Source organism: Anopheles coustani, chromosome 2 (genome assembly GCF_943734705.1).
Source record: "Anopheles coustani chromosome 2, idAnoCousDA_361_x.2, whole genome shotgun sequence".
In the NCBI taxonomy this organism is placed as follows: domain Eukaryota; kingdom Metazoa; phylum Arthropoda; class Insecta; order Diptera; family Culicidae; genus Anopheles; species Anopheles coustani.
In genome coordinates this window covers 57,612,120-57,638,194 of record NC_071289.1, presented here as the reverse complement: position 1 = coordinate 57,638,194, position 26,075 = coordinate 57,612,120, and the positions used below count along the sequence as shown (strand labels likewise).

Below are 26,075 nucleotides of genomic sequence, written 5' to 3'. Positions count from 1 at the left end.
CATTGTAATTTAAATGCCATGCTAATTGATATCCTTGGGGTAGCAACTTAATCATGTTAATAAAACGTAAATCAATGTTCTTAATGAGAATGACAAAATTATCTTCAAAAGGGTGAGCTTGAAAAAATCTGATAAAAATGGAAAACAACGCTTGCTATTGGGAGAGAACGAAATGGTACAGAGTAAGTGGATAAATCATTTCAACCAATTTAATTTATATCATGGTTGTTTTCAATACTTTTATCTGTTTGCTGCATTATTGGCAGGAAAAGGCATGCACCGAAGGACGTTCGATAAGGTTGGAGAAAGATCATAAGAATTAACAAGGACTCCGGTAAAAACAGGAAATCAGAGTACACCCATCAAGATGAGTTCTGAATTTATTCACTTCCTTCTCCAGGATAATGTCGGGATGATGGATTGAAATCGAGCGGGAAATTGTATCTCAAAGGCATAATTTACCAGGTAAGTTAAATTAATTATTTTTATCCTGCTGTCAGGATTTACATTATGGAATTGGCTATCGATTTTTACACCAGCGTAATTAATCGGAAGTCATTGTTACTTTCAGTTGAAATGAATTCAGCTTTTTCCATTCAAATTGGGGGTTTCAACGACCGAGTTCAAACATTTCCGTGCGGTTACTTTGAAACTGTAATGTTTGTATTCCTTGGCCCTAAGGTGCAAATTTGGTTGTGCACTTTTTGATAAGAGGAAACGGTGCAAACAGGCAATTCACTGTGCCATAATGACGCGCTTTTAGGAGCATCAAGAATTGAAAAGCAAAAAATATGAAAATTATAAAAAAAAACATAAAACATGAAACAACCAACCATATTTTGCCTTCAAAGTTGGGCGAACTTGCGTCTATGGGTATTGGTATCCACGAAATGAGCAGAACACAAACTCAATCAATAAATTAAACATAATGAAACCGGGCTACCCGGAACCGCGGTACCGATACAATATTCGCGTCCCATCGTGGGGCAAAACCCTCCACACCTCTCCGACAGTCTACCGGCGGCATCCACCAACACCGTCGTAATCATCCTCCAGCATCATTGCAGCGCAATTATTGCGAATGGAAAAAAATGGAACAGGCAGCGGAAGGTTGATGTTTTCTCATTCCCCGTTTCGTTCTACATTTTTTGTTTTGTTTATGGGAAAAAATATTATATATTGTTTTGTATGAACAGTTCGCGAGGCCAACGAAACAACGGGCCGTTGAGAGGGGAAGAAAATGGTTGGTTCTAATTTTTATATTTTCCTACTCACTGGTTGGCCTTTGGTGCCTTGAGTTTCGGCGCGTCGTAGTCGAATCCGTTGGCTCGATTTTTGCAGTATATTTTAACCTGCAGCAAATTCCCTTTCATTTCCCGCTTCGACAGCGAAGTTCTACTTCTACGCTGAATATAAAATATTTGATCGCAGCGTTTGGCAGTGAAAACGGAAGGAGATTTGAGTGAAAGGAGAAGAAAAATAAAAAAGGAAATCATAAATGTAATAAGTGATGGGATGAAAGGTGACCCAAGGTGGAGGTAGACATAAAATTACCGAACGAAAAACCCGGTCACTCTGTTGAGAAACAAAGAGGGTAAAGAATGTGAAGAACGAAAGAGAAGGTGGGAAAAAAGTCCTAATTAATCAAATATTTATTGCAAGTCCCCAGTTTTTATAATATTTTTAACCTTCCCTGAACCCCAGGCCCTCGAAACCCTCGCCAATACGGAAGAATTTCTTTCCGTTTCGTCCCTGCACTGCGCTTCTGTTTTCCAATTTTATATTCGTACATATTTTTAATTGTTCTTTGCAAAGTGCTGACGAACATTAGCAAGACAGCGAAAGAAACGATGCTGGGGAAGTTCAATTTAGCAGCGTCCACCAGCGTACATCAACGCGGAAGAGAGTGTGCAAAATAAGTCGTGAAAGGGAAAAAACGAAATGAAAATCATCTACACCCGCGATATTGTTAATGAGTTTTCAGTTCGTCATTTTTTATTGTGCCTTTTTTTTTGTTTGTTCTCGTGTAATATAGGGGAGTATTTTGAAGCACACGAACAAATACGTGTTGGCAGTTCTGAGGGAAGAAAAAATGCTCGGTGCTTTCGTTTACATCCATTGTCGTTTCGAATGAATGTATGCATATTTGAGTTTTAGTTTTCGTTTCTTAGAACTCAGCCTTATGTGCAAATGTTTTGCAAAAAATAAGACCGGAAAAGTTTTGTTTCATTACTTAACCATATAACACCAACAAAATGAGAACTTTCAATACTAAATATTATATTATTAGATCAATGATCTTAAAATATGACATCGGTCAAAACGTGCTCGTAAACATATATGGATATATGCGTTACAGAAAAATGTTAGTCTTAAAAAAAATTTTATTTTCTATTATATCAATGTTTCTCCAGGTTTGAGAACATTACCGTCTAACATGTAACCAACCTTTAATGCATCGTGCACTATACATGTTATAGGACTCGTTGTTGCCCACCTCAACGTTGTGATGCTGATGGAACAGGATAGGTGACTTTTTTCCAAAAGCCAGCCATGCCATGCCATGACGCAACGAGGTGGAAAAGTGACCACTCCAATGACATGCGTTGTGACAGTGCGTTGCTCCGAAGCGAAACAAAACACCACGAAGGGCTTAAAACAGTGTAAAACGAACAGAACTAAACAACAAAAAATATAAACCATCGTATAGGCTGGAAGTGGTCTGTAAGAAACTTTATACCAAAGGCCAGAGTGTCCTTTTACTCATTTGTCACTTCGTTAGAGATCGACGCTGAACGTACGGTCCCTAACGAGCTGAGATGCAAAACGGACACGAAAAAGATAAAAAAAGAAATCCTAGAACTGAAAATGTGTGTGCAAAGGGCATTACACTATTTTTTTACTAAAAAATGCCATCATCTCCACACGGTGCTTTCTAAAAGTCCATCGCTCCAGGGCACTGAACCACGTACGCAACCGGCATCTCCGAGAAGCATACAGGCGCGAAAGGAAAACGGATCAAGGATGCCAGCCTATGGTCCCGTGATGATGGCGGGATGGGGTAGCGGCTACGAAACAGAAAAACTATTTACATGCTGCCCCACTGAATCTGGAAAGGAAGAGGAACCAGGCGTGCATTGCTGGTAGACTGTAAGTGAAATGTGTCCTTTCTGTTTGCGAGCTAGTGATGGTGCGTAGGGGCGTAGGACGTTTCGCGGCCGGCATCGGTGTGACGTGACGTTGGAACGTAGTTTTTCCTTTTCCACACCGCACGGTGCAACGTTTGGGGCCTCAGCTTAACTCCGGCGGGTTTTAGGAAGTTTGAGAAGTTAGCCATATTGACGGCCCGTCGTCGTTCGGCCACCGGGCGTCGGGTTGCAACCCGAGTTCAGACGTACCAGGGGAAACTCTTTTGCCTTTACGTTTTTACCCTCCCGCATGGCATCGGTTTGTGCGTAAGGACGTAGCAATTAAGATGCATCGTACCGGAAGGATGCGCATAATGGAAGCACAAAGCAGGCATATATAAAAGGAAGGCGAGAAAGGGGGCGGGGTAGTAGATGGGCGCAGAACGTCCTTTGACGACCGTCTGTGACGTAGGCAGATTAGTTCCGACGCGATGTCCATGTTTATCGAAGGATGTCAAAGGGGAAAGCCATCCACTTCCTGCGTAACGCACCAAAAGAGCTTTTTTTTGAGAGACTTTTTTGCATGGCGTTAAAACAAGAAAAAAGCGTTCGTTACAGGTCGTTTTTTTACGATACACATCAGATGCTTCTGTTGGAAAGTGGTTATTTTACTAAGGCTTCGATACATATTGATAAACGGTAAGAAGATACAATTCGACTTGGTGAGTTCAAAGTAGTTTCTTTAGTTTAACAGAAAACAGTGTGATTTTTCTCCGGGTACAATTAATAAAAACAAAATATACTTAGTAATATTTAGCTTTACTAATCTAAAGGTAACAAATAAACAAAATCAATGAACTTACAAACTAACGAACAAAACCTACTTTAAGCGAACAAAAATAGCGAAACTCCATGCTATAGACCAACCCGTACACGGGTACAACGTTTCCTTTAAGCCCGTTGCACACAAGGAATTATGCTGACCTAGCAGTTACTTCGTCCTCCGACACACAGCCATATACTGATGGTATGAGAGTTAAAAACAAAACATGGTAAAAAAGTAACAGAAACCACCGATGAGCTGAATCAAAAATAGAACAAACTGGTTGTAAAATATATCTACAAGAGGCCTTTTTTGCTGGATAAAGCGAAGAATGAAAGTCGAATTTGGCTGCGGCAGGACAGGGAACTGTACCATCATATCGTTTGATATAGAAAAACTGTCGACGGAACGCTGGCCTACGCTAGCTGGTGCCCTTTTCCGCGACTTTGGTTCACGTGAGGGTTAAGGGAGAAATTGCAAAAATATAGATTTTTTAATTAAATCCACCACTAGCACCGATCGGAAAACCCACCATGAGATACCTACAAAGACAAAGACCCTCTGGTCGTTACATAGGCGGATAGAAGAGACATTCCTAAAAACATCCGGGCGGGGAACCGAAGGCATGGGGAACCGATGGGCACACCATTGTTGGTGGATCGAGAATTCACTGGTTTCACCGGAGGATGATTTCTCCTCGGCTGGACCTTCAGCATGCACTTCCGGCCTCCCGAGAGTGTTTCTTCCGTAGGGACTGGGGATTCGCGTTGCTAGCCACGTCGCACATGCACATGGTTGGCCCTTAACGTTTTACATATCCGGCCAACGAAACCATTTGAACCGCTGATTTGATCCTTTTTGGTCACAAGTGGGTGCTAGGTAGGGTTGTAAATGATTTATTTAAGAGAACGCAGGGTATTATGCACCGATGGGGTTAAATGTACAGACTCGGTTTTAGTGGAATTATGGTGACTTAAGAAATATTCTTAAAATTTGATTCGGTAACGATTTTTATGTTTCAGGTCTGCTAATCTGGAAGCTTTAAATCGAGCTGTTAACAAAACTTCAACCCTATTTATTTCTAAGTATGTTTTGCTTGTGGGTACGAACATTTAAAAATCTTCTCTCGAAAGTTTCCTGTGATGAAAAAAACTAGTTTAAAATTTAAGACGCTGATATTGTAAATCCTAGAGTACGTTTTATATGTGAAACTGAAAACATGTTCTGAAACTTTCAACATAATTACTATTGTTCGCCGTTGAAATTTTCAACTACGTTTTGAAATTTCAAACGTGCTACATTAAGAATCTTCATTTTTTATTCAAGTTAAATTGATTTTAAATATCTCGATTTTTTAGTTGTCTTCATAGATTTTGGTAGTAGAAATTATATGAATAATAGAAACAATTCGAAGCGTAAATATTGGGGTGTTTTTCTTCGATGAAGTGCTCGAAAATATTGAATTTCTTTCGGGCGTTCATTGCCATACCCTTGTCTTTTGTTTTAATTAAGAACATGGATGTTTATACGCCTTAATCATCCAAAACTATATGGATACTATTGTGTAACTTACCAGCAATAGATGAAGTGGATGCACCTAGCCATGCTTGTGAGTTTTCGAGCAGCTTAGCCTGCAACAGAGAAGAGACAAATTAGAACTCCTTGTGTTACGATTACCATTTAAACATTTCTTTCATGTTTCTTAAATTGATAGGTTTGTTTTGGCCAAATTGTACGACTAAAACCGATAGCTCAGGGACGCACAAGGGCCAGGCTCTCCTCCTGCCCCTGCTAGCGTTTCATGTTGCATGAATTATACGGTAGGTTCATTAAAATTGGCAGCTTGCCGGAACGGTACTCTATGTTTAGCTGGCACAAACACCGCCACTCTCGAAGCGACCGTGCGATGCGAAAAAGCTGTGCCCACCGTTTGCCCGTTAATGCTACAATAAATAATAAAATAAGCCAAAATAAGTATCATAATAAACACAATAAAATTCGACAATGATGCCCTTCGGTCGACGGTGGTCAGCATGGCGAGCATCGGGTGTATGCAACCGAATTCAGCTTTAGCACACTCACGTCCTCTTTTTTCCGTTTCATCTTACTTCGGTGTTTTTTCGGCAATACATTTTAAAGCATATTCCTTGCGACGTTTCAGCCTCAAACCCGAGCTGCAGGATGCAGTTAGCAGGAATCTGCAGGACGCTGGCAGGATTTTGGCGAATCGAAAACATTATTATTATCATCCTCCAGCGCTTCGCAGGCGCGACAGGGCAGAAGCTGAATCATTTCTTGCAAATTTAGAGCTCTCGCACCGTCCCCGGGGCCAATTTGTATCCCCCACCCTCTTCGCCCCCTCGCTCGCATAATTTCTCACATTTGTCTGTCTTTCGCTGCCCTTACCTTTGCCCTGATTTATCGCCCCCGTGGACCTCCTCTTAGATTATTGTGCACGGCAGCAAGTGTGATGCTTAAAATAAAATCGAAAGAGATCGAACGGAGAGGGCTAAGAGTGTCGCTCGCCGTCCGTATCGGAACTGGTTCAAAAATTATCAGTTCCATCCGCAGCCAAATCGATGCTTCCCGGTATAATTTTGGCTGTCCCCATATTTAGCGCGCGAAAGTAAAAACACTCTCGGCCACACCGCAACGAGGGGCAACAATGAAGCACACTAATGCGGTGTGAATGTGCTCATCGTTTCGCCAGCTTTTCCCCTTTTTCCCGAGCCGGCCGCGTGGATGTCAAATTGATTCTGCACATTTCCTACTCCACGTCGGCGAACTCGGCGATCGGGCGACCGTTGCGTCTTATTTGGCGCACGGGTGTGTTTATTTGCCACGTTTCCGCGGTTGCTGGCACACAATACGACCGAGATGATGTCATATTGTAACCTCTTTTTTCGGAAATATGATTTCATTTTCCTCTTGCTTTTCTCCCCTACGACATAAAAATATATACCGTCAGTCCGAAATGCATAACAAATGAAAATAAACCTTGCCGCCGGATAGGAACGCCTCCTTGTTCGACTCCGTTGGCACCGGGCTGAACGCTTCGATGGAATGCAAAAAACCTCGCTCGAAAGTGCATCGATGTGCAGCGGAGACTGCTGTGTACGAACATAATATCACATGTTTATTCCTACGCTTCCGTGCCGTCATTGATTTTTGTTTTTCAGCGGTTAGCTTTTTCGGGTTTCGACTGCCCACTGCGCTTGCGGTTTATTGTGTTCAATTAAAAGCGATAAGAATGAACGGAAAAAGTGGAAATCCGGAATTGTTCGATTGGTTCCTTAATTGATAGGCTCGAGTCCGAATCAAAAAGTAAAGGGAAATATTGCGATAACAGGCAGTCACTGAATATTTTCAGCTTTCAATTGGTTGTTGGAGTGGATTACTAGTCTTTATGCTTTTGGTCCGGTATGCAATCTGTTTTGGGTTATGCAAATTGGTAAGTGTTGAGTATGAATTGAATGCAATATAAGAGATGGACAGATGTTGAAAACAAACGATCCAAAATGTTTTTCCGGTCAATTGATCGTATCGATGCCTGAAACACCGTGTTGAATGTAAAATACATGCAATATTACCAACAAATTTGAAAAATTGTATATTGATGAACAACTCTAAGAGTCAATAACTGCAAGAGTATATTGCATGAGTTTTTTTCAATTGTGGTAAAATTAAGTTAGATTTTCTACGAGTATATTTGTGTATCTACGAGTATACTGATTCGAATCGTTAAATATTACACATCATTACTTGTGTACTTCAACGATGCAATCCACTTCTTGCATTACACTTCAACGCATTGAACGGAAATGTAATAAAATCCACTGGCTTTCTTGATGCTTTGAGGGGTACTTTTAGCAAGGGTAGGTTTTCGGTTCCGAAACGAATCGTTTCTTTCATTGCTTTCTGGCCTAAGACATATGTTTCATTCCACTTTCTTTTTTCCAATTTCATTTCCAACGAATCGTTTGGCTACCCAAATTTATGCCCGTCGGTGGCTTTACAGTTCATTTGGTTGCATTTCGTTGGCTTATGTTGACGTGAAATATATTCGCAACACGGTAATTGCTGAGGTCTGAGTGCTTCTCGTCATGAAACAGTAATAAACCGATAGGCTGCAGGTCGTTTCAACTTGCTGGTCGCTGGTAAAATGTAACGAATTTTCCATTCGAATGATTAATTAAAAGAATCCGTTGTTTTATAGCTTTTTAACAAGTTTTTCTCAATACATGTACCAAAGTAGACTTATTATTGTATTTAACCACATTTTAACAAGTACAATTATAGCCAATCAACCTTTAATGGATTGGATTGAAAAAAATTATAAACGGAATGAGGAATTTGCTGACTTCAAAACAAACTCCAACTGCTAAATGTTATTGCCTAAGACCAATCGTACCAAATTGCGTTGAATTGCTGCAAAAACATGCTTTTGAAATATAAAATAAGTATGAAAACGCAAGATGTATTACGGAACAGTTAACATAAACGCTCCGATATCAGAAACCAGCAAGAGCTTTTACATGGATTATGTTTGACGCGGAAGTTACTGAAGATTACAAGTGCTCGGTTCAAACTATGACTGTTAATACACATACACACAAATATAAACTTTCCTTGCGTGGTTTTTTTGTACAACTTTTTTGGCAAAACCTATAAATGCAGTCTGCAAGTGCATTCAGCGTTTGGGTTGAATTTCTGAAAATGCAATCTAAAAAAGTGAAGTAGACGGTGATAGCAAGAAGCTGCAAAAACGAAAATTAACTTGCCAACAACGATACTCCGATTGCATTTCTTCTGCATGAAACCGGACTTGAAAACTGACCGATGCATAGCGGATTGCATATTTCTGCACCTTTTCCACTTTACCCTTATGATTTTCCTTGACTTGCACAGTAATGCTCTTAGGTTGTGCGGCGGCATCTAAAACGGCAAACAGAAGCAAAATATGCAGAATAGTGAAGACAACGTACAATGAGAGGTTCAGAAGTTTTTGCTCTGCTCATAAAAAAGTAGTGCATTCATTAATTGGCTCGGATATTTACATTGCATCTCAATACATCTTTTCGGAATCGTATGTCTATAGAGTAAGTTTTTCGAGTGGTTCGAATGCAGCTCAAAGTTTTCCTAGATATTCGAAAGGGTAGAGTTTAGTGTAAAGTATGTTTCGGTCGATTTGTCTAGACTGCATCTTGTTCCTGCAGCACTCTATAACTGCATTCAATTTTCGCAACAGACTTATCCCCAGAAAAATGAATTTTGCATGCTGATCGCAAAAAAAATCTGCATATATTTTTTTTCCTGTGGCAGATCAACAATGCGAAGTAAAGTGCTTCTCATTCACATTTTATTGGATGTTGCAAGTAACATTTAGCAACATTTACCTAGAAGGTTAAATAAAATAAATAAAACCCGCTACCATCATCCTCTCCTAATGGCCAATCCAATTACTGTTCCGATAATGTTGTTTACCATCGACTAATTAATATTTTCTATCGCATTATTACTAAACAGAACATGCTTACTCTAACGGGTCGTTGGGGAAAGTAAACACGTTCCCCTCAAATCACTTGTTGTTCGATTGTAAATTGCACCATTTTGCCAAGAGTGGCAAGCTCCTGGTTGAAATGGCATTGCAACCATTGTGAAATAGACCAGAGGGACACTTATTTCTCATTTATTCCTTACACGTGCCCCAACCACAATCAATCTTCCGGTGGTTTAAATGGCTCATTATTTGAAAACATTGCAAATGATTCCGGGTCAGGAAAATCAACAAATTCAATGTGAGCAAACGAATCGTATACGTTTTCACCAACTCTGTGAGCTGCACAGGCCGGGGCCACTCGATGCAAGACCGTCACACAAATTACGCATGGATGATAATTGATGCATTTATTGAAATTAAAGACCATCCAAGGAGTCTAGCTTTCGTTCAGCGCGACGATGAGTCCAAGTGAGCTCAATAAACAGCCAACAGTGAGCTTTACGTGCGTGGCAAGAGGAAATTGCCACTGCGTCTAGGATCCTACGACCGCAGATATCCGAGATGTTCGAGTGTCTCTAGAGAAGGACACGAAGACGCTTCGCCGGATCACAACGCAAGGAGCCACGAAGGAATCATTATCACTCGTCATCACTGCCGAAAGTGCTTGTTCTGCTGCTCCGTCCGGTTCCGGTTAGCCGGTGAACAGTGGACGATGTCGTAACTCACGGTGCTGTTTCCATTTTGAATGCTAATTGAAATTAAATTTATAATTACACCATTACAAGGCGTGCGCGTGCAGAAGACACAAATCGACTAATGGGCCGTTTTGACCTACAAAACGATCGGGCGAACGATGGGTGACGCCGTTTGTCAAGTACCACTGGGCTGACATCAAAGCTAAAAAGTGAAGCAACGGATGTGGAAGGGTCATGTTTACAGGAAGTTAAGCAACGATTTTCCCCGACGAACGACGTTTGATGGTCGTTATTCTTTGAACTATTAAAAATGATAAAATAGAAAAACATTGTTTCAAAAACGTTACAAACAGTAGAGAAACACTCTCGACTATGAAAGAGTTTTAAATTCAAAAACATTTGTACATTGATTGATAGATAGTTGATTTTATAAAACCATTCCAAAAAAAAGAATGGCAGCACGAAGATAAATTGCGCATATTTAATGAGCGCCCGATTCAATCACCATCAACTGCGCGGCGCACGGAATGTAGACTTACAGTTGTGAATTTTTTATCAAATTTTTATATATAACTTGCGCCGGAAGGTTTTTCTTCCGAGCTGAAACGTTACCGAGCGATCCTGGATCGATACCGAAGCTCATTCATAATTAATCCAAACCGGATATTTTATTAAAACACACTTTTGCCTTAGCAGTATCCCTCCGAGCCGCTCCGGTGTAAGGTTAAAGTTGAAGAAAGGATACTTTGCCTTCTTTTTTGTGTGCAATTTCTTTTCGAACCTCCCGCTCATGAATATTGGAAAAAGATACACAGAGTGTGCTTAGAGGAAGTGGGACGAAAAAAACCCGAATAATATAATTTATTAGCCAGGATACGTATCCTTTCGACTTGTCTCGTTTACTGGCCATCTTCTCTTGCGTGCAGTTTTCCCTAAAATAAAGCTCATCGATATGTATATACATATTTTTCGCATCGGATGGACTGAAAGGAATATAAATAGTATATGCCATTCAGTACATTTCTCTAGTTCGTATCTTGTCGAGGTAAAAGTGAAATGATATTAGAAATTGATGAATGTGATTTGCGATTTTTTCACCCGTACGCCCTGCGACGCCCGGGAGACAACACCGTGACGCATCTCGATGCTGCGAAAGGTCAACGATGGCCTCGCTCCCCGGGAGCACCGGACAACGCCGTGCCCGACGCTCCGTAGGCATCGATGCAATTTTCAGTGGCATGTTATTAATTATGGAGCAACACAACGCAATGTCGTCATCGGCGTCGTCGGAGTCGTCGTCGTTATCGTCGTCGTAGGCGTCCCGGTGCACAAAAACCCGGTAGCGCCACTGTTACTCTGACCATTTCCGCTTACTTTTCCACCGTTTTTCTTCCACCACACGTACCGACGCTCATTCCCGATGCCGTTTGTTGTGTCCAAATTGGTGGAGAAGAGTGGCAGTGCGCATTGCACACCGGAATCCCACCCCACACCCCCCGAGCCGCCAGCTGGGGTTAGAAAATCATCGGGCATTCGCGAGAGGATTCGAACGGCCGAAAATATAAGGGACGGAGTACGGGAATGGCGCTAACGTAGCGCGTTGTTCGGTGGGTCGTTGTGGTTGTATTTCTAGGGTTTTCCAGCGTCCTAAACTTGAGGCCGTTCGGTGGGCTGAGGTTGATCGAAAAAGGGAAAGAGCGGGGGCTATATTCAGGACGCATTCCCAATCCTACGTACTGCTGCTCCATGCATACATGCAAGCTACTTTTCTGCCACGAATACGGATCTGGACGATCGAATTGGTTTGCGAACGGAAGCCGGGAAAATCGTGAAAGTGCCATCGTTGCGATCCGGGTCTCGGCCGCACGAGACACAGCAAGAGCGGGTACCGAAGCTAATGGGCTAGAGCTCGCACGGCGGGGTTTTGCAGTGCGAGCGAGGGGACGAGGACGGCCAACGGCTGGAAAACACGCCGAAACGAAACGACGTGGCTGCATATTTCAGCAGGAAAAATGTTTTTAAATATGTTTTGATGAATGATTAATGAAAAGTCTTTTCAGTGGAGCAAAATGGCGCGAATGGGGCTATGTGTCTTTTTTTGTGTGTGTGCACGCCGCCATTCTTCCCCTTTGCCGTCGCTCCTCCTGCCCGCCTAGCCCAAATCCATTGGTGTCTGGTTGCGAACGGAAGTTGTTGCTTGCTTGATTGGTCGTCAGCTAACGGAATGGGTGTTTTTTTTTGGGTTCTATGTTCCGCCACCGGCCGGGAAAGGAGAGCGTCCTCGGGATCGTCCTGGGCCGGAGTCGAATGGTGTCCGGGCAATTGAAAGGCATGTGTACATGTACACATCCATTCGCCGTTCGTTCTCCGGTGGTGGAGATCGGTGTGCGCGCCAAGGACGAACCACGAACCACGCTGCTTGGCATCCCTTTTTCCTAATGGCGCGAGAGCAGATATGAAAATGATTACAATCCACCAGCTTCTCGTCCGCAATGGTGGCTGTTTCCAGTAAGTTGGTACACTCGTTTTGCAGGAGCGGGTTTGTCGTTGGAAATTAAAGCAAGAAAATCGGAAAAACAAAACACTTCCTTCCACAAACTACGCCCGGACGCGCACATTTTACAAGGGTACCGCTAGTCGGTACACTCTTGATGGACTCTTTGCCGGTAACATTTTTTTTCCGGCCGAGCAGAAGTCCAAGCCGTGGCAGCAGGAAAAACAAAATACTCCAAACAGAGAGCAGCACTTCGGCCCAGAAATAGTTACGTATGCATGTTATGTCTCGACGTATCAATGATAAATGAAAGCCATTTCTTATTCACTACTTCCTCCGTTTATATTTTTTCCATGATTCTATTTGTGGGATCGCTACTGGGGCTGGGTTTTGTATGCCGCAGGATAGGCTTGAAATTTTGCCCCTTTTGTCGAACGTTTCCAAACCACCCGCTGCTGATTTAATGAATAACGAACGAGTACCAGAAATACGATGTGCGCTAGTTTCGAGCGTTGCAAATTGGAAGGTTGATTTCAACGTAATGTTATATTGTAAAGTGGTTTACTATGAACTAACAAATTGATTTTGTACAGGTAAAATAATGAATGATGTTTAACAGTGGTAAAAGTGTCATACAACATACAATAATAATTTGTTCGTAAAACAAACAGAGTTTACAGTAGCAGATAAGCCCACGTGGAGAAACTTCGAGGCTCTTTGGCGAAGAAAATGTTCCTCTAATTTATTGCTGGATAGTTCACATTTACATTCACCGATGCTGATCGGGCCACAGAAATGATCGATTCTTCAAAATCACTCATTCGTTGCTGATTGATGGGACAAAGTGTTGGCCAACCGGACACTACTGGATTCTGGTGCGCGATGGCGAGAAGTTTTTTTTATTTTTCGAACGCAGGTTGTTTGCGAATGCGGCTCCAGAATGGGCTGCTTGTTCGCGACATGGGATTGGCGTGGACCATGTAGCGCACTACACACAAGCACACATCACAAGACGTGCCGCCGCCGCCGCCGCCGGTCGGTCGGACGCTGAAAACACCGAAGATGCGCCGGACACAAGGTGCATCTATGCAAATGAGGTTATGTAAATTTATTGTAAAATAATCTCCCTATAAACACATCATTAAGCAGCTGGCAAATGAGCGGTGCCATGCCGGTGGAAAACCGCGAGTTTCACCCGCCGGTGAATCGAAGAGGGTTTTCGCCGATATTTACAATCGACCAACATCCGGCTCGAAGGTCCAGCGCGTCTTAAGACAAACAGGTGGCAACAAGAAGGGAAAAGGAGTCGGTTTAGGCACTTGACAAATGGCAACCGGGCACGGTTGACGAAAGGGGCAAAGTGGAGCGAGGGTTGGAAGGTAAGAGACCACCCAGCGAACGGGGTGGGGGGGGAGGGCATCGGGGCTGGATTAGAACGGGGCCGAAGCGGCGTCGTTGTGACGTCGGTGGCATTACATTATCTAATATTTATAAGCTCATTGTTTGTCTTCGAAAAGCGGAGCGCGGCCGCCGGAGGTCAGCCTCGCGATTTTGCCACCGGGCCGGGGTTTGAGGGGAAAGGTTAGGGGCGGTCGGGTACTGGGCCACATTTATTATACCATTGTTGAAACTTTTTGAATTAAATATGCACATAAACTGCAGTTGGAACGCTTGCCTCTCGCCGCTCCGGTAGCTGGACAATGGATGCAGATAGGGTGTTGTTGTTGTTTTTGTTGTTGTTGATGTTGTTGCGGTGCATCGGTGCATCGATGTCAAGCTTGTTAAGCAGACCGACGGGGAACGCGTGGTCGTTTGCCGAAAGAACAAAACGCGCATACGAACGGTTGACGATAATTTATTGTAATTATTAGCGAAATATAATTAGTACGAGGTCTAAAGCGAACGATGCCGTCTGCGAAAGAAAGTACATCACATGTAGGCACGGTACATTGTCCGTTTTGCTTTTCTTTTTCTGCTGTTGCTGGTGTATTCATTACCAGAAAAAATATATTTGGTATTGATTAAATCCAGCAAGAAACCCAAGGACGAATATGAGTAAACTTCCTCGAGTAACTTTATATTTTCTGTTGAAAGTTACTTTGTGGCTGACATTTTGGAAAACAAACTCTCTCAAGAACGTTCAAGTATTTTTCACTCGAATTTTACTTGGAACGATTTTACAGTGAGGTGTTTTTAAGGACACATATCCGGTGTTCCTATTTCTAAACCACATGGAAGCATATTTTCCGAACAATATTTGCCCTGAAAGCAAATGCAATCATATTTTAAATTCATGCACTATCCAGCCACATTTTTGGGGTATATTAGTTAATTCTGGAATTCAATTTCCGGGCTGTTTTAGGCAACAGCGTTTACGTATCGAGGTTACTAGGCATTCCCCCTAAATCGATTAAAAAACATCAGTTTACTTTATTGAAAGGCCTTTCAACGCTTTATGTTGTTTTGGAACTTCAAATGAACTGCTCTATCATGTTTTTTATAGAAAACGGAAGTTGTCATAGAGTGCACAAAATTTAGCATCATCATTTCACTTGTGTTTGAACCGCACAGAAGTCAAAACGAAAAAAATCGCAAACTGTAAAAAACTGTAACAATTTTGTTTTGAACAATAATCCAGGCGATTCGTTTAGTAAAGAATCTACCATGGCCTCCAAACCTCATACTAGACTTCGACGACATACTCCTCCTGTCTAGGCCCCCCTTCTCAGTTGAGATCTCCTTCGCAAATGAAGATCACAAACCAGTAATGGAATGCTGGTGCATTTTAGCCCGATAGTAATTACTATTACCGCCATGGCATTCAGCAGCACTTGGCCGGCTGACGAGCTTTTCAGCACCTTGTCGCTCCGGGAGCAGGTTGAACCGGTTAAACGGTTCGCCGAGCTTGTCTGGCAAGAAAATATCAACGCAGAGCAAATGTCGACGTCTTCGTTCGAGTTCTCGACGGGGAACGCGTCGATGGTGTGCTAAGTATGATTTACGCTTCATGTTCAAATAAATATGAGCATAACAATCAAAACGCTAATTTTGTGGCATCCAACGGGCGAGTGGATCGGGTTTTATCTCGAACTCGGAAAGAAAATGGAACAAACGAAAAAAAGAAGATGTTCACGTATAGCGCACGGGATGCGTCTTAGCACTTGATGGTTATTTGATGATAATTTTATTGCAGAATGGTTCCTTAACCGAATGATCTTTATTAGCAGATGCACTGCTTATATATAGTATTATCGTTGCCATAGTAATCGTGAATTACTTATTCCTATGTCTACTATAACACTCCTCCCTAATTCACGATTCCTATACTATTACAAAACCTAGCCTGGTTCATCCGTTGCAAAGGCTTAGTGAATCCATCGGCCAGTTGTAATTTACTCGATACATATTCGAGTTTCACCACTTGATTTTCTAAGCTTTCATTCACAAAATGGTAGCGTATGCTTATATGCTTCGTCCGAGGGTTATACGATCCGTTTTTAGCGATGATGATTGCAGACTGATTGTCGCAATAAATCAGAACTGTTCCTACATCGCTGAATTCCGAACAAAGGTTTTTCCACCATATTGCCTCTTGAATGCTTCGAGAGAGAGCCATGTATTCTGCTTCGCAAGATGAAAGAGCTACTGTTGGTTGCTTCTTTACGCCCCATGCTATTGCTGCACCTTGCAACATAAACACGTATCCACTCATTGATCTGCGACTGTCAGGATCTCCTCCCCAATCAGCATCGGTATATCCTGCCAATTCTCCGCTTTCATCCTTTCTGTACTGCAATTTCCTGCTCGCTGTACCTTTCAGATATCTTATTATATTCTTCACAGCCTCCCAATGTTGTCTTCCGGGATTTGAAGAAAATTGGCTAACAGTATTCACAGCAAAGGCAATATCAGGTCGAGTTATTTGCGCTACAAAGGATAAACATCCAATTGCTTCTTTAAACGGTACACTTCTCATTTCCTCAACTTCAGCGTCATTCTTTGGTGACATTGACTTTTCCAATTTAAGATCAGGATTCATGGGAGTTGTTGCAGGTTTTGCGTCGACCATTCTAAATCGCCTAACAATCTCTTCGATATATAACTGTTGATCTAGTGATAATATTCCTGCACTTCGATCTCTCTTGATTCGAATGCCAAGACAATGTGATGCTGTGCCTAAATCCTTCATTTTGAATTTCTGCATTAGAAATTGTTTTAGTCTTTTCTTCAAAGGATTATCATTCGTGAAAATTAACAGATCGTCAACATATATTGTTACGAACAGCATTTTATCTTCATTCATCTTCCAATATAAACAAGTATCAACTTTCGATCGTTGTAGGCCAAATTCTAGCAGTACTTCATTCAACTTTGCATTCCATACCCGGCTCGATTGCTTCAAACCGTATAACGCTTTCTTCAGTTTACATACTTTTCCATTTGGAATTGCAAACCCCTCGGGTTGCTCCATGAAAATTTGCTCATCACCTAGTTCTCCATGCAAAAATGCGGTAACCACATCCATCTGGTCCACATCCATATCAAACTTCGTAGCAAGTGCCATCAGGTATCGGACAGTTGAATATCGCACTACAGGAGCATACACTTCTTCATAGTCGATTCCCGGTTTCTGCGAACATCCTTTAACAACTAGTCTCGCCTTGTACCGGTCCACATTTCCATCAGATCCTCGCTTGATGGAGAAAACCCACTTGTTTCGAATGGTTTTTCGACCCTTTGGTAAATCGGTGATCATCCACGTCTGGTTCTCATTCAGGGATACCATCTCCTGCTTCATTGCCTCGATCCATTTTTCACGATCAGGTCTCCTCATAGCTTCATCGTAACTCTGCGGAATATCTTCTTCCGGTGGATGGTTTGAAATGGTGTTGTAACTTACAAACTCATTGTATCTATTTGGACAATTACGCTGGCGACTACTTCGTCTCAAAACTGGCTGAGTTTCTTCGCTTTGTCCTGTAGCATGCGGTGTTTCGCTGACTCTTTCTAAATTTTCTGCTATACTTTCACAATTGTTTTCGACTTCTATTGGCACTTCGTGCGGGATCAACAAATCTTCTGTGAATAATTCCATAAACTCGACAGATTCAACATCTTTTTGTAAAAATCACAGTGTGCCCTTTTTTACATATTGCACTCACAGACAATAGATTCGTAACCAAATTAGGTACCTTCAGAACTTCATATACGTTAGCGTTATTCTCTTCTAATTTTACTGTACCTCGTGCTATAGCCATCATGCTGCCATTATTCGCTGTCCATATCGCTTGCTGCAACGTTGTCTCATCACTAAAATGTTGATTCGGTTTTGCCATGTGACAAGTTGCTCCGGAATCAAAATACCAAGATTCACTGTTTGCATCGCCACTAGCAAACGAACTCCATAGTGAACTTGATTTTCCTTTTTCTCCAGACATTGGACACTTGGCTGCAAAATGTCCAGGCCTTTTACAATTATAGCACGTCTTTTCGCTCCTTTTCTTATACTGCGCCTTTGGTTTATACTCTCTTCTTATGTACAATGCTTCGTTATTCATGCTGCCATCAAGATTCCTATCACACTTCACGTCCTGCAGAATTTTTGCCTTTACCGCATCCGACGTAAGTTTCGCTCCTGATGCTTCCAGCCCCATGATCATTGGTTCGTAATGATCCGGTAATCCCATTAAAAGCAATGCTACCATCCAGGAATCGTCTACTTGAAATCCGATCGCAGCAAGCTTGTGGCTAGTCGACATCAGCTCGTTAACATACTCTTCTACGCTCATGCTAGAGGTTAACCTTATGTTCGTCAACTTCCGAAGCAAGCCGATCTTCCTGGTCAATCCGGTGTCTTGAAATGCTGCGGCCAATTTCTTCCATGCTGAAGCTGCATCCGTTGCGTCCTGAACCAGACTGTAGTTGTAACTCTCCAGACTCAGACAGATTGTTGCCAATGCACGCAATTTTGTCTCTTTGTCCACTACTTCGCCTTCATCAGGTTCCACGGCACTCCAAGTTCCTTCGCGGATCAAGATCATCCGCATTGCAAACGCCCATGTTGAGTAATTTTCACGTCCACGTAACCTTTCTACCATGGGAAGATTGATTCCGTTGAGCCGTCCTACGCCAGCCGTCGGCAATCCTGCTCCTCTTCCCTCCGTAGCGTTTTGTTCAACGGAACTTCCAGTACTCATTTTCGACTTTTGCTTTTACTCTTCTGGGCCCATAACCTATTGCAGAATGGTTCCTTAACCGAATGATCTTTATTAGCAGATGCACTGCTTATATATAGTATTATCGTTGCCATAGTAATCGTGAATTACTTATTCCTATGTCTACTATAACAAATTTGACGTGATGAGAAAGGGTGCCCTTCATAGAAGCAGTACGTTCCCGTTATCACACTTCTTACAGCTTTATGGTCCAGAAAAACCAGTTTTACCATTACATTGTTATTTCGAAACTGTGCATGGTTCAATGTATTGGGCGTTAGTTTGTAGAATCGATATCACTAAAACTTAGTTCATAAAATGTTTCGAAATGAAACACACATGTATGACAAACAAATTAAACTGACTATTCAGTCAGTTCATTAAATTTTATGTAGGACAATTAACTATGATTACGAACCCTTATAGGTCAACGACCCCACCGCTCTCCATCTTCGTTTTGTCCAATAAGTTATGAAGCTTCTTCCCTCAGATAAATTTGGATTATACCCGCTTACCATAGCGATATTCGGAGCATCAAATCCCCGCATAGATCGAGACAAGTACCGACACTCGGTCGATCCTTCCGTCACAACAATCTTGCCGACACAGCTGTTCAAGCTTAAACAACAGCTACGAGAGAGACGCCAATGTTATTATTCCTGCTCCTTTTTGGATTCCTGGAAGGTTACGCTAAAGAAAACAGAGTTATTACTCTAGATTTGTTGTAGATTCTGTTACACTTGAATAAACATGAACTTTACACACGCTTGACGAGCGTGATGCATATAAGCAAAAACAAAATTTCGGTAAGATAGATTACGATACAGGTACTTTTATGAGGCCTGGGAAGCAGGGGTTATGTAACAAGGTTGCCAATTGAAAATAATTAAGACTCTGTCAATTCATAGGTAGTACAAATGCTAAGAAAAGTAGCTTAAACTGCCCGAAACACCTATAATTTCATAGCCTATCGTAAACGAGTCGTAGCATATTTTTTCAGTTGACTAAACTGTGTGGTTTTCTGCACGTAAATCAGCAGCATGCCAAAAGCGGGAGTAAAAGACATCGACGGCGCAGTGAGGGACTGGTTTCTCACCTCGTTAAACACCCAGACCCCTGGCGGTGGTCGATTCTACTTGATTTGCCAATGCCACATCGTCTAGCCGGCGTCTAGTCTTTCGAGATGGCAGACAGGAGCACGCGCGCGCGCATGGTAGTGATTTCTTCCGGTATCCCAAAACCAAGCAATTACCTCATCGTGCTCCGGGAAGAGCGAAGGCAACAGGTCCCAGTACATTGCCAGCAGACGCTACTACCGCCAACGACGACGACGACGACGACGTGATCCTTATACATAATAAAATGTTCTATCACTCTTTCGTAGGCTCCTTGACCTGCCGTGCCAACCGGGTCCCGGATGGCGTGAGAAGAAAATCCCTCCAGGCGTGCCGCCGTCAGTGGCAGCGAACGGGCGACTGCCTTGCTGATAGGATCCTTCCTACGGATGCGAGGCGCAGAAGTGCTACGGCTTGCCGCAAGAGACTTTTCCCAGACTTCACGCGACGGTTCCGGTTGCCGGCGGTGTGCCCGGAGTCCACCGATTGGTGGTTTTCCCTTCGTGCAGCACACCGGGTGCTTAACATCGTCAACGCTGCGGTCGTCGTCATCTTCGCCGGCGAGGGTATCGGTTCAAGAAGTATCATCGTTGAATCTCCGCCTTCCTAAAGCGTGAGTAACAAATCTGAGCATTTCGAACAACTCTAAGCGTGAATAGAAACCTGGCAAGAGTGAGTGTATACGTGATATGCGTTCTGATACTGAGAATGAAATAAAATTATTGGTTTCATAAGACCTGCCGCTTTTAAAATGTGCTTCTCAGCCGTGCGTTTTTTTCAAGACTTAAGCAACAAGTCTAATATGATAAACATACATATCTACGTTCCTTGTTTGTATAAAACATAGCGTTTTCTCTCTCTTTACTTGCAGAGGAACCTACTACGAGCTCCTGCGATAGGGCAATGCAATACAATTGTGTCTGTTCGCGTGTCTACAATTTAACACCTCTTAGCACATTTTCATGGCGGTGTAAGATGAACTTGGGACTGACAGCTTTCGGTCGGATGAATAACGCGTCCATTTTCGTGTGTAGATAATTAAGAACAAATGGATAATTACCGTCTCTAAATCGGTATGGAACGGAAGTGGCGATGAAGCTTACATGCCGGAGAGAAAGTTCTCTACGCGGACACGTGTTTTCACGTCATGTTAAATGACGCATCGGGTGTTAAGTAAGCTTCTAATTTGAGCATCTAAATCGGCTACAGTGGTTTGTTGATACATGTCGATATTAAAAAAACGGAGAAAGATTATACTATTGTTAACGTTATGTGTTATTATTAACAGTACATTATTTAGGTACATATTTTGGTCAACAGACGAAACAATTTCACATTATTTCTATTTCGTATTCTGTCTTATGTTATAGGAAGATTCACCGCCCCAATGTACTACTGACAGTTTGTCATCTTTATGCTTCTTGAAATTCTTTTCAGTTTTAGGTGGATATAAAAAAACTCAACAAGAGGGATTAAATAGCTCCGCTCGTTCCCAAAAGACCTGCCCTCTACACCAACACTTGTTAAACGTCCTCGATATTTTGTTTCACTGTCAGAGTATTCGTCATCGTATTCATAACTTCACATACTTCAGTAGCAAATATCGCTAAGCTCTTCCAACGATCCACGATTGTCACCAAAGGACACCATTGTAGGATGTATAATCATCCGGTTCTGTGGATTTATCCTTCACAAGGGTTGCTTCCGATGGCTTTCTGCCACTTGTTCACTTCCTTTTAGACTGGAATGAAATCGGTGATTAACGGTTAGTGGGACCTTGTAAATACCCTACGTCATGATTTCCCTGCGTGGCGACACGCAATGATTTGATGAATTGCATTGACACGTCGACGGATCAGTACGTCTCAAAGGGGAAAGTAATTTGACATGCATTTTTTAATTTGTTTGTTTCAAATGTGTCTCTAAAAATCGTAAATTCTCTAGCAAAGTCCTTTTGCAAATGTTATGGAATGTACGCATTCGATGGTGTTTAAAAGGAAATGTGTTTACTGCTTTCCGTCCTTGTATTACCACAATTTATTTTAAAACACACCAGAGCTAACATTGTTGAATTGAACAACATATCGTTCGACGGTGTGTAAAAATATTGTTGCAAAAAATGTCTTTTCAACATTTTAATGAGTAAACATAATACAACCCAATTTTTTTTTGCCAGTGTTTCAAATACTTTCCTTCTGACCTCATTTTATTCAGTACCAGTTGTACGTGCAAGTACAGTTTCGTTACCAAACCTCCAGTTTACCTTTAAAACCACTCACCCTTCTAACGTGCCTCGACAAATGAGTAAATGTTGCCTAATAAGAAACTACCTATTCATGATTGGGCCAGCAAGACAAAACAAACTGAAAAGAAAATTTTAAGATAAACTTAGGCCCAAACTGTACCATCGTTTTGGTCTATTTTTCGGCGGAAGTGAGGGACGGAAGGTTGGGAGCAAAGTTGAAGGAGACAACACCACACAATAAACTAAAAAAAATATATACACACATGAAAGGAGACCGCGCTCGGCCAAAGGGGGCGAAGAAAGGCGTTTGTCGTGGAGAACCGCGAACCGAAATGGAACACACCATTGTTGATGGTGGCCGCCGGCGCTGGGTGGCCTTTTCCCTTCGTGTTGGCGGCATCGATGCCCCTCTCCCTCCTCCTTGACCTCAAGAGTGCGTCCGATTTTGTTTTAATATTTCAATAACAATAATCGTCATTATAATCGGTAAATTATTCAAATAACTTCTTCCAGTAAACATCCAGCGGTGAAACTGTTTGCGGCCGCCAAATCGGCGTGGGGTCGTTAAGGGCGGCCGAAGCCGAAATATTAAATACAAAAACCGACGGCCCGGGAAAGATAAACAATTGGGGGTTGGTCACGTCGTGCGGTTTTTTGTGGTGTGGCTCGCCGCTACTTTCGAGCGAGAATAAAACGGAGAGCTAAACGGCGATTTACTTATGATGATCGGCGGCGAATGTCGATCGTGATGGGACCCAAGCGTACACGTTTACGTCCAAGGGCCAACCCGGGGCCGCTTCTTGAGTAGGAGTCAACACTAGAAGATGGGACTGCGGTTTCGTCCAAACCCAACACTTGCAACTGGAAAAGTAGGTGGCAATGTAAACAAGTTCGTTCAACAAGACCCGTTGAGTAACAATTAACTTAAATGGTAAATTTTCTTACAAGCATCCTTGAAGTCAGTTGGTATTGGTTTAGATTTCAATTGAGATATGTTACTTTTAATTAATTTGTTGGGAACTTTCGGTAAAAAATGTTCCAAGTAAAATGTAAGATATTAGAGTATTCAGTCAGAGTTTTGCTTCTAACTAAAAACCAGGAAATGTATATTGTTGCTGTAAAGTTACTATGCGGATTTGACATTTTTTACAGCATCCGTCCCGAAGAAAGGCTGCAATACAAAATTATCAATTAGCTATTTCTTCCGTCATGTACAGAAGGAACCTAATCTCAAATTTGGAGCGTACATTCGCTGACCGTTAGTTCCACGTTTCCCGTTCGCTACGAAACTAGACGACGAACGAGATCCGGAAGCGGATGTGTCCGTGTTGGTTGTGCTTCGCAGTAATAGGATCGACGGTGAAAAAATTCGAGAGGAACAAAAGAAATTAGGTGAATTTCTCCACATGACCGACGTCGGCACCACGGCTTACAATCTTGCGGAGTCGGGAGAGGTGAACATTTACCGAAAAGGGCAGCTCGGCCAGTATAATCCCAACTGATTACAACTTCCGATCGGGTCGGCTCGACGCGGAGGTCGACTCGCAAACTCCCAGTACTGGCGGGTTCGGACGAAGTTCGGGTTAGCTCACCGGACCTCGCAAACATAAACAACGATGACTTGGCACACGTCTTTCTTCCGTTTTCTGTTTCTCCCTTCATGGAGCCATGTCAGCACGATGCTGGAGATGGAAAACTTGTACCCCGACGTGTGTGTTTGTGTGTGTCATAACTGACAAATCTTCAAGCCACCGTGCAATGAGGCCACAAATAAGATAGCTTGCGGTGCACCGGTGTACGCCCGGAGGGAGGCTGGGTAAATTATCTAGCAAACTCACTGAGGCCTCAGCATCATCCCGTTGCCCTCTCAAGACTTCCGAGAGCGGAAATGAAGCAAACTTCTGCTGACATTCGGAAAGACACCAGCAGCTCGGAGCCGCCAATCGGGAGCCCCGCAGTTCCGTACGCAATTGAAGTTTACCGGCTCCGGGTGGCGCCCACTCAAATTTGTCGATCGGAAGTTGTAATTGGTGTAGTTTTCTTTGGTCGATGTTTTTTTTGTTCTCTCTCTCGCTCGCAGAATTAGGTTTACTGTTATCTCATTAATAAATGCTGCGTGTGAGGGAAGAGTTCGAAGGGAGTGCTTATGACCGTGTATTATTTGGGAACGACGCTGGTTGATGTCTACCTAATTCTATGTTCCACATACTCGACCCACATTGGTCGTTCAAGAAGTTGGTTGAAATTGAATTTTTTGAGCTGCTCTTAAATACAACTAAAAGTTCCAATAAGTAAGGGTGAAAACGTGCAAATAGAGTAACTATACTGTGAACGATTTAGGGTTTCAATAAAAGTCTGTTTAGCCCACAATAAAATTGTCTTATAAGTACGTCTCTATGCAGTTGTACGACAGTCCGTGCCGCTCAGATGTACCGTCCCTGTAAACAATATTACATCCATCGTACCACGTACTCGACAGTTCCAAAATTTAATGGTTTTTTTTCTCCGTCTTCAGTTATTTTAATTCCTTTCCAGCTCGAGTGCGGGAAACGGGTCGGAAGTTAATCCAACGCCAGCCCTGCATGCTGATTCGCGTGCGCGTGAAGAGCGTTAACAAATTGACGGTGGTACTAAAACTTAGTGATCATAAAACCGGAACCCTTCTCCGGCGGTTCTTTTTGGCCGCTTGAGTATAGCTTCGGATTAACGGAAACGCGTCTCTACCTAGCCAATAGTGGGGGATTTTTTCGATGAGTGAAAACATCTCGTAACGATCACCTTTTTGCTTTTTTTTTTGAGGATTTTGGGATGAACAATAGGTAATCCTTTTAGTATGTTTTGCCCGTTTAATACATATTTAGTATTGCACAAATTGGAAAACACTCAGTGCGTTCATCGGCACAAATACCAACTGCCAAACACGGTTGTGCGCAGCGAGTCAACTGCTTTCGCATCGGGGTGAAAAGTCGGATGGAGGAAAAATACCCATGTGCACGTGCAAGCGTAACGCAATTAAAAGTGCGTCTTTATGGCTCGTCAAATGACTTCGGAGTAACAATGTGTTTTTGATTGTTCCTTTCGGTGTAACTATAAACATTTTTATATCGCTCCAACTGCCCCGTTGTATCATTTATGATGAAGTTACGCTCAATGCACCAGCCTAGATAGCTGCTAACGTTATTGTACGTGTGAGTATGTGTTCCTTGGCTTAGGTTAGTGACTTGTAATGTGACCAGTCGGATGCAATGGAGTGCTACAATTTAATTCAATCGACATTTCATTTGCATTGTGGTTTAAAAATCCGTAACTGCTTCAATAAAGGCTGCGTTAGGTAAAAACAAATAAGCTTTTTTTTATACTTATCCTGATATGCTGGGACTGTTGCTATGAGGAATGACGAAATAATTGTACGAAAACCACACGGGTTTCCAACATCCTATAGAACTACCAACTGAAGGGCAGTATTGTCGAATGAATTCTTCCCATACATACCTGAAACGAAAGAGAGAAAATAATGAGCATAAACATCGGAAAAAGCACCAACAGTGAGGGATATGAAGGCAGAAATGAGTTACAATTCAGCATTAACCCTTAATCGAGCTCATTTCCGAAACTTATTTCAACCAGGAAGTGCAGCGGTTACTAACGAGCTTTAGTAAGTGCACACATACACTCTTCAAAACACACATACACACATGCAGATGCAAAATAAGTGTGCAAAAGCAACTGGGTCGCCCTTTGGAGATGGATCTCTATCGGGAATGGTAGCCAAGCTAAGCGTTTCAAACCGTTGCCACATTAATTTGGTAAAACTGACGATGATAATTACGAAATCTTTAATTAATCGTAATGGGTTGGGG

The 26,075-nt window shown here is 42.4% G+C and overlaps 1 protein-coding gene across 1 annotated transcript in view; it reads right to left on the bottom strand.

Moving 5' to 3' along the window:
- LOC131264689 (protein bric-a-brac 1-like) overlaps positions 1-17,474 on the bottom strand; it is a 39,497-nt gene extending 22,023 nt beyond the window's left edge. The window contains exons 1-2 of the mRNA XM_058266959.1: positions 17,025-17,474; positions 5,525-5,582 (exon numbers count right to left, since the gene is read on the bottom strand). Coding sequence (XP_058122942.1) covers positions 5,525-5,582; positions 17,025-17,474 — 508 coding nt within the window. The remainder of the gene's footprint in view (positions 1-5,524; positions 5,583-17,024) is intronic.
- Between the last annotated feature and the right edge of the window lie 8,601 nt (positions 17,475-26,075).